The 19166-nt window shown below is 43.8% G+C and overlaps 2 protein-coding genes across 6 annotated transcripts in view; one reads left to right on the forward strand and one right to left on the reverse strand.

Moving 5' to 3' along the window:
- Positions 1–9236, forward strand: part of Mfn1 (mitofusin 1) — a 51732-nt gene extending 42496 nt beyond the window's left edge. For 2 of the 3 annotated variants that reach the window (XM_076932251.1, XM_076932252.1), the window contains exons 17-18: positions 498–632; positions 8952–9236. In XM_076932251.1, coding sequence (XP_076788366.1) covers positions 498–632; positions 8952–9102 — 286 coding nt within the window. In that variant the 3' untranslated portion in view covers positions 9103–9236. Of the gene's footprint in view, positions 1–497; positions 633–2684; positions 3331–8951 lie in introns of those variants that run through there. The other variant, XM_034499428.2, reaches the window with a different exon arrangement.
- A 1091-nt stretch (positions 9237–10327) lies between these two features.
- The window catches only part of Gnb4 (G protein subunit beta 4), a 35414-nt gene continuing 26575 nt past the window's right edge, over positions 10328–19166 (reverse strand). For 2 of the 3 annotated variants that reach the window (XM_076932255.1, XM_076932253.1), the window contains exons 7-10: positions 18774–18840; positions 18486–18687; positions 12488–12704; positions 10525–10765 (exon numbers count right to left, since the gene is read on the reverse strand). In XM_076932255.1, the coding sequence (XP_076788370.1) occupies positions 10659–10765; positions 12488–12704; positions 18486–18687; positions 18774–18840 (593 nt within the window). In that variant the 3' untranslated portion in view covers positions 10525–10658. Of the gene's footprint in view, positions 10766–12487; positions 12705–18485; positions 18688–18773; positions 18841–19166 lie in introns of all 3 variants that reach the window. The other variant, XM_034499429.2, reaches the window with a different exon arrangement.

Below are 19166 nucleotides of genomic sequence, written 5' to 3' on the forward strand. Positions count from 1 at the left end.
TCTGTGTAGCCCTGGCTGTCCTGAAACTCATTCTGTAGACCAGGCTGGCCTCGAACTCAGAAATCCTCCTGCCTCTGCCTCCCAAGTGCTGGGATTAAAGGCGTGCGCCGCCGCCGCCGCCACCACCACCACCCTGGCTTGTTCTAGTATTTTAACGATTTGTCTCCTGCGAGGTCACACTCCATTTGTATTCAAGGCCTTCTGGCAGCAGTAGCACAGTTTTGTGAGCGTGTTGTCTTGAGGCCACGTATAGGTGCCATGCTGCACTTATGCTTAGCTATTAAAGTTTTTCTCTTTAGCTGGGCATAGTGGCCCGTGCCTTTAATCTCAGCACTCTAGAGGCTGGGCAGATCTCTGAGCTTGAGGACAGCCTGGTCTGAGTTCCAGGACAGCCAGGGCTACACCAAGAAATCCCGTCTCATAAAACAAACAAAACAAAGTTTTTCTCCTTAATATGTGTTTGTTTAGGAAACATTCATGTTTTTTTTTTCTTTTAGAGAAATGGCCACCACTTTTGCTCGACTGTGCCAACAAGTTGATGTTACTCAGAAACATCTGGAAGAAGACATTGCTAGTTTATCCAAAGAGATAGACCAACTGGAGAAAATACAAAACAACTCAAAGCTCTTAAGGTAAACCTTTTGTTGGTTTTTTTTGTTGTTGTTGTTTTTTGAGACAGGGTTTCTCTGTGTAGCCCTGGCTGTCCTGGACCTCACTCTGTAGACCAGGCTGGCCTCGAACTCAGAGATCTGCCTGCCTCTGCCTCCCAAGTGCTGGGACAAAAGATTTGTGCCACCACTGCCTGGCTTAAGGTAAACCCCTATACAGCAAAGGGCACTCAGCAGCCACCTGTAACTCATTTCAAGAGACTCGGTGCCCTCTTCTGGCTTTAGTCAACACAAGGCATGCAAGTGGTACGTGTACACGCATGCAGGCAACACACTTAGAAAGGAAAGATAAGTCTAAAAGAAAATGACTGTCCATGTTTAATTCCTTATGCTTGGTGTAGCAGGAGAGTTCATTTGAATTAAAAGGGATTTATAGGACTTTTACTCTCTGTTAGGCTAGGATAGTTCTCTTGTAGAACAGAAGTTCACTAATTAAAAATGACAGTTGGGCATTGTAGCTACACCTGGGTGCCTAGCACCTAGGAGACAAGAGTAGGTTCAAAGTCTCCTCAGGGACATAGCAAGTTCAGGGTTATGGGGCAGGACACTTGGTAAGGTCAAGTGGGTTCAGAAGCCCCAGCACCCCACCTGAGGATGGTGTTTCACCTACTCCCAACCAGATTTCTGGCCTGGAACACATGACCACAGCTCCCCACATAAAGAACATGACCCCTGGTCATTTAGCAGTGAATACAGAGTTCTCTGTACTAATGAGGTATCTAGAAGGAGTAGGTTCAAAGTCATCTTCAGGGACATAGCAAGGGTCAGCCTAGACCACAAGACCTGACTCAAACAAATGGAGGCCTGAGGACACTTGCATGTGAAGCCGTGAAGGTGTCCTGATGAAAGAGCTCTGCTCTGCTGCGATGTGTTATGGATCCTCTGGGATACAGGGCTGGCAGTGTCGCTGTCAGGCCTAAGTTGGCAGTGCTTTTCTTCATGTTCCTAACTCTGAGAGCTTGCCTCGCGTCCATGTCGTGGCATATTGTTAAACACCATCTTAGCAGCACTGCTGACTCAGGGCACGCGCTGCATGTAGCTCTACACTGGAGAGCAGCTTTGGCAGTGTGCAGGTTGTAGGGCTGGCCTCGTGTCCTGAATTTTGGGGCATACGTTATTGGAATGAAGGTGTTTGTGTCCACATGCTACTCCTGTTAATGTTAGCCTCCCTGAGTGTATGCTGCAGCACAGCTCTCACCTGTTCGCGACTTCGTCCACTGTAAAACTACGGAGAGCAGTCCACGGCAAGCAGGCTTCCAGCTTAGAACAGCAGGAGGCTGTGAGCCACGTGTGCAAGTGCGCTCTGTGTGTGCACAGTGCAGTCACAGTGGTGTCTGTTTATCCAGGGCACCGAGGCCTGACTGCTGGGAATCATAATGACCAGCTTGGCCCAGCCCTTCTGCCCATGTTTCAGGAAGGTTGCCGCGTAGTCGAGGGCTTTCCTGGCTTCTGTACTTCTATACTTTCCTGGCTTTCATGGCTTCCACTCCTGTGACCTCAGTCACATGTTCAGAGACAGCAAAATACCAAACAAAATGAAAAACCCCTTCTTCTCTCCAAATAGATTCCATTCTCTGCAAGTATATGCCCTGGAATGGTATGAAAATATGGTACATAGATAAGTGGCTGGCAGTTTAGTCAGGGCTTCCTCTCATAGACAGTTCAGTTTCATCAAGTATGATTCTGAGGTGATCCTTACCAGCTTTGCGTGCCACAAAGAACTTTATACTTTACGCGTTACTTAAGGCAGTTCCTAAGGTAGTTGTGACTGTGACCTAAGGTGTGACTCCCACTTAAGCCATACGCTAGGCTGTTTTGATATTGAAGTCCATGGCTCTTGACCTTGAGGTCAAGTTCACTGTGAACATGGCAGGGCACACATGACTACAGTCCTGAGTGAGTTTCATTAAGGGGCTGCAGCTGCTTAGGGGCCGTTTCTAAGTTTGGGTAGAATGTACTTTTCTCATAGACTATTAGGATAATTGAGTTGATGTTTGTTCATTGTCTTTTAATTAGAAATAAAGCTGTTCAACTTGAAAGTGAGCTGGAGAATTTTTCAAAGCAGTTTCTACACCCGAGCAGTGAAGAATCCTAACGACAGAGGCACTGTAGGAGAAAGCGGACGTGGAAGATGGGAAATGTTACTTTTATGAAATGACCTCAGAACAAATTACTAACTCTTAGTATTGATCGATGCCTTGCGGAGATTGTGGTAATGACCTGTCTCAGGGGTTGCACCTTTGGAAGTGTTGTGATTCGTCTTAGCATTAGTTTGGAGTAAAGACTGAATTGTTTGGGTTAAATGATGAATTCCTTTAGAAACAGTGGACTCCACTGTGTGGCCCCTGAGGGTGGGTCCTGCAGCTCCTCACCGGGCTGGCTGGCTGTGGCTCCAGCTCCTTCCTGGCATCCAGGAGTTAGAGACCTATTCATCCTCTTTCTCAGTGCTAGTTCTTGATGCTTCTTTAATGGGAATAGTGACTTTGTTTATAAGCTGATCATTCAAACCAGGGGTGTGGGCTGCTCCTGGGGGTCCTGCAATCACTCTGTCCTCACAGCAAGGATGTAACCACTACTAAACACAGTTTTTACTTTCTTTTATTCCCATTAAAGCTGATGTGAAATAGTAACGAGGCCTATCATTATAGCCATGCATGAAGTATCTGGGTCTGCTCTCCTGCTTTCTTTTTTGAACCATTTTCAGCCTTGAGTCCAGCAAGGAGAGCTTTTCTGCCTCAGTGTGAAGTGGAAGGTCGGAAGGGGTGGAAATGGCCACAGTGGGACAGGGATGTGCGCGCAGTGTGGTGGCCTGACCATGACAATGGATCCTTAGAACTCTCTCTGAGGCTCTGGGCGTGTCCCCACTGGAAGCTTTGATTTGAATTACAGGAATTTTCTTGGGCTCCATTAAAAATTACCACTCTGGGATAGTGACATGTTTATGGTTCAGGTATTGATGTCTGATTGACAGTGGCATGGAAATACTTGTAAATAGCAGGCAGGATTATTCTCCGACCTGACCATGAAAATTAAAGTGCTAACATCTGATTAGTTCCAGAAGTCAGCATTCCACTGCAGTGTCAAAGGTCAGCACTTGAGGCTGGAAGCAGAAGAGTATTTAGTTAATATGAGCACATTGAGGAGGGCGGGGGAGGAGATCCAGCAAACTCTCAGCATTTCTTTCCTACAGGTCTGTCTTCACAATAGGTACACACCTCTGGTTTGTTTGATCGGTTGGTTGGTTAGTTTTGAGACAGGGTTTCTCTGTAGCCTTGGCTGCCCTGGAATTTGTTCTGTAGACCAGGCTGGCCTCTGCCTCAGAGATCTGCCTGCCTCCCCCTCCCGAGTGCTGGGATTAAAGATGTGCCTAGCTCTAGATGCACTTCTTATTTTTAAAATACTTGAAAACTATTATAATATTATATATCATTACTTAGAACATAGAGAAGTTTCAGAAATACTTAATCTTTATGCAGATAGGGTGTTGGGTTGCAGTATTCAAATTTTAATCCCCCAAATGGTACAGTCAACCAAGTGGGACTGGGTGAAAATTACATGAAAAACTAATATCTAAAATTGAGGTCTGCTAACCTAGGTTACAGAGTTACACAGAGCACATAATTAGCAAGCTACAGCTTGGTTCTCTGGGTTTGATCCTGGGTCATCAACATCACTTTTAAACTTGTAAGAAATGCAGATTCTCAAGCCTCAGCACAGGTAGAGAATCAAGTTTGGGGTCTGCAGCAAGCGTCAAGAAGCCCTGCAGTCTGTCCCAGTGCGCTCTGAAGTCTGCGAGCCAGTGTCTGCAGTCAAAACTGCTTTTCCTCACTGGTTAAGAATGTAGTGCCAGCTGATCAAGTTAACAAGTTGTGGGTGTTGAGAATGGAGTGTTGAAATACACCAGCTCCTTTACCGGACAGGAGTGCACCTGTGGCAGTCGTAGGCTTATGTATTACAGACTGTAGTCATGACTGTCATGACATGCATTACTGACTAGTGCCACACACATACTTGATGATTTACTGTGTATGTTTACAGTATTTATAAACTTTGTATGATTTTAAACTTTTTACAAAACATTTTTATAAGTATGCAAGATTGCAAGATGAAAATAAACCTATCTGCCTATTAGTTGATAAATGTAGCATTTATCTCAGTTAGTGACTGTTTTCCACTCTTAGTCATTTTCATGGTAGTCGTGTAAGCTTTCATACGTGAGGTCCTATATACTATTGTATAGACAGTATATAGTTCTCTTGCCCAGTCACAGAAAGCATGAGATGCCTGGCTCGCCACTGTCAGGAGCAGTTTGAGAAGCTTTCCATGGCAGGTGTGCAGCTTAAAAGCGTTGAGTCGGGGGATTTCCTGAACAGATAGAACTAATACAAGCATCCTCCACCCTTGGTTTGTTTTCAAGACAGGGTTGTCTGTATCCCTGGCTGTCCTGGAACTTGCTCTGTAGACTAGGGTGGGCTCAACCTTAGAGTTCCACCTGTCTCTGCCTCCCAGATCCTGGAATACAAACTCCTTGTGAATCTTAAAATTGTAATGTGATAATACAAGTATTTAAAAATCTATGTGATGAGGCTGGAGAGATGGCTCAGTGGTTAAGAGCACTGGCTGCTCTTCCAGAGGTCCTGAGTTCAATTCCCAGCAACCACATGGTGGCTCACAACCATCCGTAATAGGATCTGATGCCCTCTTCTGTTGTCTGAAGAGAGCGACAATGTACTCACATACATAAAATTAATAAATCTAAGAAAAAAATTGGGCATTTTTTCAAAAAATAAAAATCTATGGTATAAGCACAATTGGCTTAAGAATGGAACTGAACTGTCCTAAGGGAGCTGCAGGAGAAGCTGTTTCTTTTGAGGCAGGGTCTTATCATGTAGTCAAAGCTAGCCTCGAACCTGGCATCTTCCTGCCTCTGTCTCCCGAATACTAGAATTACAAACCTGGTTCCTGTGTCCCACTAAGGGAGGGGATGACTTATAAATGAGAAATCTGTGCCCTTTAACAATAAACCAAAAGCTAGCTTTGGGTCAGTAACACTCCAATCTCTCCCTTACTGCCCTTTCTCATGACGGAGGAGGACGATGATGACGACGGCCATGACCAGTACTTAAAGAAAAGGAAGCAGAGTTGACCATTAAAGTATTGGACTTGAGTTTAGTTCCAGGGCATAATTTTTAAAATCTTACTAAAATTTGACTTAAAACAAGGTACAATGCGCCATGGTGAACAGCACTTTATTGATTACAGTATGAGCTTGCTGCAACGGTATTTCACAAGCAACTGTACAGATGAAGGAGAGTATCTTGTCATGTGGCACAAGGCCCTGCCTGTAAGCTTTAGATGTGGCTGACATTCATCGTCACTTGGCTTCATATATTGGAAATTACTTTAGGAAAAGAAAAATGTTTCCAAGATACCTTATAGAGAAATACTCAAACCAGCTTGAAGATACACTTGAGGTGTGGGCTATCTCATGCCTCCAGGGAGACAATAATATGCCAGAGCACAGTTGCATAAAGACAGAAAAGGCCTGGACACCCTGCTGCTGAACCACTGGAGGTGTTCTGAAAGAGTGTGTTGGATACATGCCATACTAGTTGAAACAAGTTTTTTCCTCATAATGCTACACTGTCACACCTGCTTTACAAAACCAGGTATTGGGTTTAAGCGGAAAGAAAAAGCTTAGGAAAAACAACATGGAAAAAGTTTCCTAAATATAAGATGTTCCATCACTCTGTGGCTAGCAATGCTGGCTTAGACATCCTGGGGGTACCTGTGTGACATAAAAAGCAGAAGTGAATTTGCTGTGTGCTTCACTTTCCACACAGTCCAATTTAAGACAATCTCCCTATAAAGGACAGTCCTCTGTGGGTGGCTTTTACATTTCTAATGTGCTAAGACATTATTTTAAGTTATGCTTTCCACAGTGGCCAGATAATCAGTACCTGAACACAATACGTAAGTATTGGTACAAGCCTGGTGTGATGTGCAGATTCTAAAAGTGTGTCCCTATGAAGTGATGACAGGCCTGTCTGGGAGATTGCTTCTTCAGTTTTTCTAAGGTAGTAACAAAGCACACTGCAGTTCAAAATCCAAAACGTTGTTCATATCCAAATAATTTCCCTGTATGGTTTCACTTCTGAAATTACGTCTTAGCTTTACTATTAAATCTAAAATATCAACAGGTTTGGACAGTACTTTCAGCAATAAAATGATTATTAAAATAAAGGGCGTTTTTTTCCTTTTAAAAGAAAAGGATTAATTTTAAACTATGTGGATGTAAAGTGTCTGAGGAAGGCTTTGGATCCTTGAAGTTCGAGGCAGTTATTAGCTACCTGCTTGGGAACTCAACTCAGGTTCTCTGCACTGACACTAAGCAGGCTCAACACTGAGCCATCCCCCAGCCTCTGGGGTAAGGTTTTCATCTGAGAGCCACAACGGGCTGGCCTAGGCTCTGTGCTCCTGTCTCAGCCTCCCAAGTGAGGGAAAACAAGCATGCATTGCCACACTTAGCGTCATTTCTCTTTTACTAGGCTAACATTCCTTAGCTTTCCAGAAACATTGTGCCATTAAATGACAGCCACTTACAAGACTCAACACTTTGCTTTCATGAATTTGTAATTCAGTACAGTACATGTGAGTCACGACTTAACTATGAACTAGAAAGGGATCTGGGATATTTTAACATCACAGCAGCCAAAAATGAAGCGTGTCCATCTCAAGGTGTCGCCCCAACCACATGGTGGTCATGTTGTTTAGGGAAGAACATGTGCCTTTACACTACTACAGTATGCTTGGGGAAAGTGACATACTAGTAGACCCAGCTAGAGGCCAGGGCAGGAGCTGCACCAGACGTTAAAAATCTTGCCGATCTGAAGGACGACTTTTGTCTGATGTTACGTATCGACCTGCTGAGGCACATTATGTAGGCTAATTTCAGCAGCTCTCAGCAAGCCAACGTATTCAACCACAACAGAAACTGCAGAGGAACCCTAGACACCAACATTAAGAAAGCAGCTTGAGTAAGGTCATTGCTGTGTCAGCACTTGGCACTGTGCAGTTAGCCACATGTGGTCATAATGGTTCCTCTCCAGCTACATATTAAAGGGAAACCTTTATGTTGTTTCATACAAACTTTTATTAACAAAGCACATTCCCTTTTTAAACATGTATTTTAAGTGTATGAATGTTTTGCCTGCATGAATGTATGTGGGTAAGGAAGTCAGATATCCTGGGACTGAAGGGACAGTTTGAGATGCCATGTGGTGCTGGGAACCAAACCCAGGTCCTCTGCAAGAGTAACAAGTGTTCTTAACTGCCGAGCCATCTCTCCAGCCCCAAGTAACATTTTAAAATATTTAGGACCAGAGTTCATTTAGTATGACTACACATGTACACACACACACACACACACACACACACACACACACACACACTGCTAGGGACTGAACCCAGGGCCTTGCGTTGCAAGCACTCTCCCCAATTAAACCTCCTTTATACATGATAGAGGTGCTGTTTTGAATGACGTTTTGAGATGGATTCTGAGCTACACAGCGAATACACACGCCTACACCCTCCTGGGGTGATCGTGATCCTCTAATGTGCCTCAACACTGGCTTGGGTGGGCAGGCTGCAGGTGTAGCCTAGCAATAGAACACTTTCTGGGTGGACGTATGAGGAAGGCTAGACTTCATCCAGCACTGTCAATTTTTCTTTTTTCTTTTTTTAAAATTGTGCCATATTTGAGAACTCTCCCTATTTCACAAACAGACAGGAGCAAAAGGGCCCCGCAAACTTAAGGTACACATTCACACCTGCCATTGATGGTCTGTTTCTCAATACTGTGTCTCAGTTCACCTCTATCATCTAGGGAGCAGAGGAAGTCCCGAGTGACTGCCAGGTAAAGGACCCTTGCTTTAGACCCACGAGAGAACCGCAAAGCCCTCCTGGGTAAATTGATGGTATGTGTAGAACATGTACACCTTAGCTCTGTGAACCCCATCCCCTGATTATTTACAGCCTTAAGATTGTTTCCTTACGGGGACTGCTCTCGCAGAGATTAGCTAAACCTGTCTCCTTGATCCAGCAGTATACCACAAATGCTCCCTTCTTGTTTATCTGTATACAACAGCACTGCCTCTTTGTGCTTCTCCATGGAATAAGCTGAGTTTCTGGTCACTCGTTTCTCCATCAGAGAGCCCAGTCTACCCAACCCCAGCTTTCCTGTGTCTGTGTGTCTGATTTTCATTCTCTCTCTGCCCCAATCAGGTTGGACCCTGGAGCTGTGTGGGCTAAGGCTCTTTCCACTATATTAAGATCAACTGACCTTAATAAACAAAACAGATGCTGGTATGATCACAGCTGTTACATACATGGGCACATTCACAGTACAGAGAGAAAACTCACAGATGCAGTTTAAAAGTATTGCGGTTACAGTTCCAGGTGATCAACTTTAACAAAGAAACTGCTAAACAGCAGCTTTACAGTGTGCTTGTATACATCCACATAACCCGAGGAGACAGCACCAGCAAGACATAACGGTCTGCTATTGTCAACCATTTAAATCTACAGAAGAAAACTGAAGAGGAGAGGCGTCTGTTCACGTTGGAGGTGGGACATCCCAGTGACAGACACTTTACTGAACAGTTGGTGCAGATTTGCTGCCAGCTGAACCCCTTTGAAACAATGCTTTAGGCTCCAGGGTTGGTCAACTCTAGACGTCATGCTACGGAGAACAGTACTACATGGCAGCAGGAAGCTTTGATCTGAGGCGCTAGGGATGTACTGAGTAGAGCACTTGGCTAGCTGGCACAAGGCCTGGATTTCTGCAGCACCACAAAAATGGAAAACTAAAAGTTCAAGGGTACAAATAGTTTATACCTGTTTTTACATTACATAGATTTTATATTACACAGGCCATCATATATGTGTATATATATGTGTGTGTATACACATACACATGTGTGACTATATATATATATATATATATATATATATATATATATTTTTTTTTTTTTTTGTGCCAGCTGAGTAGATGAGTTTAAAGGTGAGACACTGTTTCCTCCTATTACAGAGAACACCAGGCAAGAGTCTTCAGATGCAGGAGCAAGTCAGGTTTTTGCCAGACTTCTCAAATACTAATACTTTCTACAAACTTCGTTTCAGAAAGCAAAAATGAACAGCAAAGTCCAATGGTTCAAATGGCTGAGCCTCTTAAAATACCAAAAACTACATGCCAGTGTCTACTAGTTTCTCATGTAATAAATTGTAATGACATTTCTTCAGCATGTACCCTATGTCAAAGTGAAACTTTTACCTTCATCTCACCTGTCCCCTCAAAGGACAGAAAATGAGCACTCGCTGAAATTCCTAGAGTGGCAAGGAATGCATGAACAGCCACGGCGTCCCCCAGAACCGCCTCACCTATCAGCCCTCCCAATCAAGAAGCAGTCGGGGACTCTCAGGTTAAAATGTGATGTCAGAGTCCAAGGGGACTTCCTTCAGACAGCACATGTATCTGCAGCATCACTTCTATCACAGGTCCTGCTTCTTCCGTGACAGCACTTTAAAAATGTGACACTTCTTATATATATATACAAAGTTCAATGGTAGTCCTTAACAAAATGCAAACACAAACAGTTGTCTGCTATAAAGTGTGCACTCTAATCACAGAGAAACAATTAGCACAAGCAAGAATCTGTCGGGTTAAAGTCAACACACAACTGTTCAATGAATACCCTGGCCTTTGATGGCAGCAAGGGATCTTAGTCTTGATTGTTTCTTTGACCGCCATTTTTTGTTAAAACAGTTTCAATAAACTATAGTTTACTGAATGCTGCTTTTTATATATAGTCACCTCAATAGAAAAACTTCATCTGCAAATAGAAGGTACAGGTTTTTTTTTTTTTTTCCTCACAGCTATAGGCTGTAGCATGGATTTCTCCAGATATCATTGGAGAACAGAAAATATGGCACTCAATTCCAGATTCTAAGAAAACTGTCCCAGGAGCCTGTGGCCACAGCCATGCCGTCGTCAGTCACACCTAAGCAGCTAACACGGTTGTCATGACCAGCAAGGACACCTACAAAGAAAGATCAATATAGAGTTAAAACTGGTGTTTTAGAACTGTGAGAGTTGTGCATTACGACACAGACGGTGATTTAAAGACATACATTCCAGGGAGACTGCCACTAGGGCAAGTCAGGCATACGAACACAACATGCCACAAGCTACTGGAATTCTTCACATATCAGTTTGTGTTTTCAAATTTTGAAAAGTCATACTCTAACAACAGTGTACCATTGTACCGGGTATTCTGTAACTTCTCTAGGAAATCATGTAAAGGCAAATTCACATCTCCAGTAAGTTCACGATATTCTAGTTCTGTATCAGTATTTTTATTTGCCTGAGAAAATTGTTGTCTCTGATGCTTACTGCCTGTCTGCTAACCTAGGCCTAGTCCTGGAAGCTTCTAGCCTCCATACAATCTTAACGAGATCCCCTGAGACTTGCTGCTGAATAAGCTCACCCTTTCTTGTTCTTTCTGATCTCTGGCTGGCTGGTTCAACTCAGCTGTTGTGGCTCAACTGATTCAATCTGGCTTCACTGCTCATGAATTGCTCTGCTTGAGCTCTAACTCTGGAAATATGTTCTAATCTTCTGGCTCCCTCTGTCTTCACAGGCGTGTCTAGCTTGTTCTTTCTTCAACTGTGTCTATAAATGCTCTCCGTATAACTGCTTTTCCCTCCCGTACTGCTCTCTCTTAAGGAGCCTGTCTCTCCCCTCTTCTCCTGAGAGTTGGGTGTATCCTACTTTGTCAAATTTTTCTTTGATTTGTCACTTTGTCTGCCACTAGTAGGTGAGGCTATTTTTATGTATGTATGTATGTATGTATGTATGTATGTATGTACTTGCTATGTAGAAACAGTCTATGTAGCCCTGGCAGTCCTGGAACTCACTATGTAGAATAGGCTGGCTTTGAACTCATAGAAATCTGCTTATCTCTGCCTCTGAAGGGCTGAGTTTAAAGGTGTATACCACCATATAGGGCTAGGTGAAGCTATCTGTTTGTTTTATAAGATCAGGTTTCTCACCGGGCAGTGGTGGTGCACGTCTTTAATCCCAGCACTTGGGAGGCAGAGGCAGGTGGATTTCTGAGTTTGAGGCTAGCCTGGTATGCAGAGTGAGTTCCAGGACAGCCAGGACTACACAGAGAAACCCTGTCTCGAGAAACAAAAAAAAAAAAACCCAAAAAAAACAAACAAAAAAACAAAAAAAAAAACAAAACAAAAAAAAACAACAACAACAAAAACAACAACAACAAAAAAACCCTAAAACAACAACAAAAAGATAAGGTTTCTCTGTGTAGCCCTGGTTGGCTGGAAATCACTCTGTAGACAGGGTGGTCTTGAACTGAGAGTTCCACTCGCCTTTGCCTCCTGAGTGCTGGGATTTTTAATCTCAGAGTCCTCCAAACATGGGTGCTTCCTTCTACAAACTAACTTTACTTCCATTGTTTGGAATTAAAGGTGTGTACTAAGGGCATGTCTGCATTCAGCCAGAGGGATTAAATACCTGTGCTAAGGGCTGAGCCACACCAAAACTAGAAACGGGTTTATAGCACTGATTTGTATTTATGGTTCTTGACCCCTAAATTCATCATCATAGGCCCTAATGTCATTCTTCAGTAGAGAATGTGATCCAACTACCACCAAAGGTAATGAGTTCAAAGGAGGGCCACCCAGCTGCCATTTTAAAAGCAGCTAGGTGCCAAGATAGAGCCTGCCTTGGCCGCATCACTCACCTGCCCGGCCTCCTTTCAGAGCGTCCCATACACTGCAGTTGAAGTCGTCATAGCCAGCTAGCAGGAGGCGCCCACTCTTTGAGAAGGCCACAGAAGTGATGCCACAGATGATATTGTCATGAGAGTAGAGCAGGAGCTCCTGGTCTGCACGGAGGTCAAAGAGTCGGCAGGTGGCATCATCAGAACCAGTGGCAAAGGCATATCCACTCGGGAAGAACTAGAAAGAAAGAAAGAAGGACACAAAAACCATGGAGGCAGGGCACCTGGCACTGGGGGTGTGGCGAGCCAGAGCTACACCAGAATAGACTCATACAGAGACCAGGGAGGCAGAGAACCTGGGGTGGGAGGTGAGGTACAGCATGCTTAAAGTTGAACCTTGCTTCTTTCCATGTCAGCAACTGCTGAGTTTGTTTCTTTTTATGTGAGACAGGCTCTCACCACGTAACCCAAGCTGGCCCAGAACTCAAACTGCTCCTGCTGGGATTACAGGTATGAACCATCACACCTTGCCTAAAACACATATATGTGTATGTCTATACACATGATTTATTTATATATATATGTGTGTGTGTGTGTGTGTGTGTGTGTACATATGTATATTAAAACACATATATGTGTATGTCTATACACATGATTTATTTATATATATATGTGTGTGTGTGTGTATGTGTGTACATATGTATATATGTGTGTATGTATATATGTATATATGTAATCTGTATATATGTGTGTATGTATATATATGTATATGTGTGATATGTTCGTGCGCATGTATTCTGGGCTTCACCTTTAAGAGTTAGGACTGAATAGCATATGCAGAGTACATGGTCCATTGCTCTGCACAATGTTAATAACCCTGCCGTGGTCTGCCACCTGTCTTATCAAAACATTTCAGGCCAGTGTTTCTATGTGCCAGTCACTTAGGAGTCGGGCGCAGTGGGCTGCACTGCACTATGACAGCAGTATGGGTTGCATGTCCAAGCTAAGATTAGCATCAGTGCAGTGGCCTCCCAGGACGAGGGGTCACCTGGATGCCTAAGAGGTTCCTACATACAAGTCAGAAACAGAGAAGGCCAAAAATCCCCATGGTGCTCATAGGTCAAGTATTAATATTTATGAGATGTTTGTGTAAATATCCCAGAATCCTATTATGAAAAATAAATTTGAAAGATTTTTTAGAAAATACAGATCACTGGGGCTGAGGAGATGACTCGGCGGATAAAGCTCTCACTGTGTGCTTATGAAGACTAGAGGCCGGAGCTTAACACCCACTTAAATGCTGACCGGTGTGGAGGCCTGCCTGTGCTTTAGCATTTGGGTGGCAGAGATGGGATTCCTGGAGGAAGCTAGCTAGTTAGAACAGTACAGCTGAACTCTGGACTCAACTGAAAGACACTGCCTCACTGAATAGGATGAAGAGTGACCAAGGACACCCAACATCAGCCTTTGGCTTACACACACACAGATATGTACACACACACCACACACATGTACACAGGCAAAAAAAAAAATGAGAGAGAAAATATACAACTCCCACGTTTACTGGATCTGAAGTGAGCGGTAGAGACCCAGGTGTGACTGGCGCATCTATTTTTGGTGCAGCCCTCCCTAGTCAACATGCCTTTCCACAGAGAGAAAGGACATCTATACCTTCTGGGAACAGCTTTAAAGGACAGTTATGTTTCCTGCAGTTGAACCACTGGTGTTAGTAACAGAATGGCTGTAAATTGGTCTTATTTGCTCCAGATGCAACTTCACTACTTATCATTAATCCTGTTTACTTCAGAAGACCGTGCAGCAGTTTTAAGGTTTTATACAGTCAGGTGTGCTTAGCTCTCGCTTCTAGACGCCCCTCATTAATTTGTTTGTGTGATTTTGAGGCAGGAGCTCATACATCCCACGATGACCTTTTAACTCACTGAGTAGCAGAGGATAGTCTCAACTATCTTCTTGGATAGAATTGGGATCCTCCTGCCTTTACCTCCCAAGCATCGAGATTCCAGCCTGTGGTACCACACCCAGTTTTCTTTCCTTACCCACTTTACCTGTGTGTGTGTGAGTGCACATGGTGAGGTGTTTTCTTCTCTCTATTTTGTGTTTACTGTTGCTGTTTAGACAGGGTCTCTCACTGAACCTGGGTCTGCAGAGCGAGCCCCAGTCCTCCTGCCTCTGCTCCCCCAGTGCTGGGATTTACAAAAGTCAGTGCCACTGTGCCAGCCTTTTTTTTTTTTTTTTTTTACTTTGAGTTCTGTGGAATAAAGTCAGGTCTTCATACCTGCACCACGAATACCAACTGCACCATCTCCTCAGCTCATCACTTTTAATGAACAACCTGGAATTATTTTAGTTCATTTAATTTCCTATATTAACTATGATGGTTTGCATATGTTTGGCCCAGGGAGTGGCACTATTAGAAGGCATGGCCCTGTTGAAGTAGGTGTGACTTGGTTGGAGTTGGTGTGTCACTAAGGGTGTGGGTTCATCCTAGCTGTTTGGAAGCCAGTATTCTGCCAGCAGCCTTCAGATGAAGATGTAGAACTCTCAGCTTCTCCTGCATCATGCCTGTCTGGATGTTGCCATATTCCTGCCTTGATGATAATGGACTGAATCTCTGAACGTGTAAGCCAGCCCCAGTTAAATGTTGTCCTTATAAGAGTTGCCTTGGTCATGGTATCTGCTCACAGCAGTAAAACCCTGACTCAGACATTAACCTTATCTATCTGGAGTCTAGTTGATAAACAGCCTTCAAAGCGGGGCTTTAGCTTAATTTTCTTAGTACTTAAGCAGCTGTCCAGCTGTTAATTTTTGTATTGATCTCATAAGTTCCTGGCAACAGCCCTGTGTTCTTCTTCTGTGGAAGGGATTAGCCGTGTTCTTCATACATGCTAAGCAAGTGCTGTACCACTGACCTGCACTGCTAGGTTTTAAAATATTACTAACATTTTAAGAATGAATAGTTTAGTATTGTCATCACCTACCCTTAGGTTCTAAAATCAGTAAGTTTCACTGATGGATATAGCTGGTCCAACCACACGGGTTTCCAATGACTGAACACAAATATGTAGTAGCAATATTTTCCAGCTATGTAACGCGTCTGTTTTCAGTTTCAGATCTGACTACACAGTTGGAAGATTGAGAAGGCATTACATAGTGCGGGCAGTGTTATTTCCATCCTGATAGTAAGCACAGGGAGATGGCGTTCCACTGTTTACCAAGTCCCTCAGGCAGGGGCCTGCAGGGCAGCAGTTCCACTAGGTTAACAGGTTCTTGGAAACGGCTGAAGTGACTCTCAGTGAACATGGCTTCTCCACTCCAAACAGGAAATACCCCAGTACCCAGGACCGCTAACCATAAATTCTTCCTTCTATCTACTGTGTGTCTTGTGTGCTTGTCACTCCTACTCCCTACTTCCCTCTGTGGGTGGTGCTGGCCATTTCCTAATATATCAGACCTCTCCAGGCCCTTGTTTTGGTTTTGAGATAGGGTTTTTCTATGTAGCCTAGGCTGTCCTGAAACTTGCTTTGTAGCCCAGGCTGTCCTCAAACTCAGAGATCCACCTGCCTCTGCCTTCAGAGTACTGGGATTAAAAGTGTGCATCATCACTCCCTGGCTCCACTCTTCGATTTTTGAAGGCTGAGTTTCACTATGTATTTTCTTTGCAGAAATTCTCCTGCCTCTGTCTCTAAAGTGCTGGGACTAAGGCCTGGGCACCATGACCTAGTCTTCTTTTACAGTATTTTTCTTTAACTATTTCATTTCAAAAAGGGGCCTCAGTGTGTCCTAATAGCTTAACAAAGATGGTGGTTACTGTCTCATCCCCACAAACAAAACTAAATACGAGAACAGTTTGTTTTGTAGAGGGATTTAAATCCAGCAACATGGCTACTCCAGATGAAATACAGACACACCCTTAGCACACACCTTTAATCGTAAACAATGAATGTAAATTAGTTTGTAGAAGGAAACACCCATGTTTGAAAGTAAGAGTCAGACAAAATGACAAATCAGAGAAAGATGTGACAGAATAGGATACACCCAACTCTCACAAGAAGAGACAGAAAAGAGAGACTACTTAAGAGACAGCAATGTAGAATTGGGGGTGGTGATGCAGTTTTACTGGGACAGTTGTGCAGAGAGAAAACAAGCTAGACACAGGTTAGGACAAAACCAGCCAGAGAATGAGGAGCCAGAAGATTAGGACATATTGCCAAAGTTAGTATAAGACCAAGCAGAGCAATTCAGTCAGAAGATGAGAGAAGGCAGTTTGAATCAGTCAGTATGGAGGGGAGTTTGAGACAGAATTGCTAAGTTGAACCACAGATCAGAAAGAACTAAAAAGGATGAGTTTATTCAGTAGTAAGTCACAGAGGCTGAAAACATTCTAGGCCTAGGTAAGATTGTATGGAGGCTAGAAGCTTCCAGGATTAGGCCTAAGTTAGCAGACTGAGGTAGCAAGCGTCCCAGACAATTACATCAGGTGAATAAAAGTTACTTTAACAATGTCTCTATAAATTCACTATTGTAGGGATGGGACAAAGTGCTTGCTTTGCACACATATGGACATGAGGATTTGAGGACATTGAGTTTGAACCCCCAGTCTCCTGTATGACAAGCTGGGCATGGCTGAGTGTGCTTATAGCTCCAGCATGATGGGCAGAGACAAGCAGATGATCCTGAGAAGTTGCTGGTGAACAAGCTCATGAATGAAGGCAAGCTTCCAGTTTAGTGAGACCTGCCTAAAGTAGTTAGGTAGACGGGAATAGAGCAGGGCACCTGATCTCATTCTGGTCTTGCATGCATGCACATATATATGCAAGTACATAGCATGTGCATATGTACCAGCTATCACTCATGTGCAAAATCTAAAACAATATTGGTAATAAACAAATTCACCTTTAGTAAAGAAAAATAAAAATGATCAAACATAAGCATCTGCCTAGCACTCATAAGGGCCTGGGTTCAATTCTCAGTAGCACACAGACAGACACAGACCCGGGTGGCAGGTGGGGTGGGAAGCTGAGTGAGAGAAAAGAAACTACACATTTCAATAGATAAAGAGAAAGCAGCTGATAAAATTTAACATTTTTTTCCTGGTTTTTAAACCACTTTAAACCTGGTTTTTAGAGCACTTGCTGCTGTTCCAGAGGACTAGGGTTCAGTATCCAGCATCCACATCAGGCAGTTTACAGTCTAACTCTAGCTCCAGGGGATCTGATGCCCTCTTGTGGCCTTCACGGGCACCTGTACACATCTGTTCGGATTTCAGATGCACTCAAATGTTAGGTCCCAGGCCAGCCAGGGCTAATGAGACACTTCAAAACACACACACACACACACACACACACACACACACACACACACACACACACGTAACTCTGATAATCTCCAACATTTTCTGTGCTTTGATTATACAATTCACTTAGTCTCCACAGCATTCTCTGATGAAGCAGCTTTAGCCCTGTTAGGAAGGCTGGGAGTGTGAGGCTCGCCCAAGTTATACAGCTTGATCAGTTTCAAAGCTGGTACACAGGAGAGCTGACACCTCCCTGCTTTGGCTGTCTCCAAGTACCAGACTCCACAGAGAGCAGCACCCTTTCTTACTGCACCCTGTGTGGTTACCCTCAATACAGGATAACTTCTCCTCTAAACACAGTGAACACCTCTGAGGCTGCCTGCTCACTAATGACCACCCCTGTTCCTACTCATGGTGCAAATAAAGTTTATATCTTATCCAAAAATAAGCACTCAGATTTAAAAATCAAGTCCTATTATTTGGGGATTTGGTGTTCTAAGGGCACACACCGGTTATAAGAATCCAGGCAAGCAATTTGTTCTAATGGTGTCAGATTCAGCACTTTAGACAGTAAAATTTTGAGAGGTGGAAGCAGCCAGACCAGGAGGATCAGGAGTTCAAGGTTATTCTGAGCTACATAGGAAGTCAGAGGCCATCCTGGGCTACATAAAACCCTGTCCCACAAACAAACAAACATTCGCTTACACTGACAGCATTGATGTCTGAGATGTGTCCTGTGAAAGACTGTCTACACATTCCGTCTCGGATATCCCACAGCTTTGAAGATGCATCACAAGCACCAGACACAAAGGTCTTCAAGTCAGGACTCAGTGAGAGGCTCATCACGTCACCCGAGTGTCCCGTGAAGGTTGTAGTCTGCTGTCCGGTCTCGATGTCCCACAAAGCACTGTGATGAACACAAGTACAGACATAAATGTCCACCTCTCCCCATGTCTGTACCCATGAACTCAGGCTTCCTTTGAATAAACTCACCAAGTCGTGTCTCCTGAACTTGTAATGATCTGTCCATCATCTAAGAATCGGCAGCAGGACAAGTAGCCTGCGGCAGAGAGCAGCAAATGTCAGGTCATCTCTGATCCAGTGACAGAGAAGTGGGACAAAATCCATGAACTTAGGCCACAGAGCCTCACCAGTGGGATATACAGCTCTGCTTTAATGAGCCCAATGCCTTGCTGCCCGCCACTAAATTTTCTTCCACTCTTCCAAGGTAGTCACTGTATCAGACACTGGGCACTCAAAGTGACCATACCTAAGTTTGTCAGCCTAATAGTGGCCTGGTGTGTTTAACTGTGACACAACCCTATCCTCAAAATTCATGCTTAAAAACATACAGTTAAATTTTTAAAAATTATAACAAAATGAAGT

This window comes from Arvicanthis niloticus, chromosome 4 (genome assembly GCF_011762505.2).
Source record: "Arvicanthis niloticus isolate mArvNil1 chromosome 4, mArvNil1.pat.X, whole genome shotgun sequence".
Lineage (NCBI taxonomy): Eukaryota > Metazoa > Chordata > Mammalia > Rodentia > Muridae > Arvicanthis > Arvicanthis niloticus.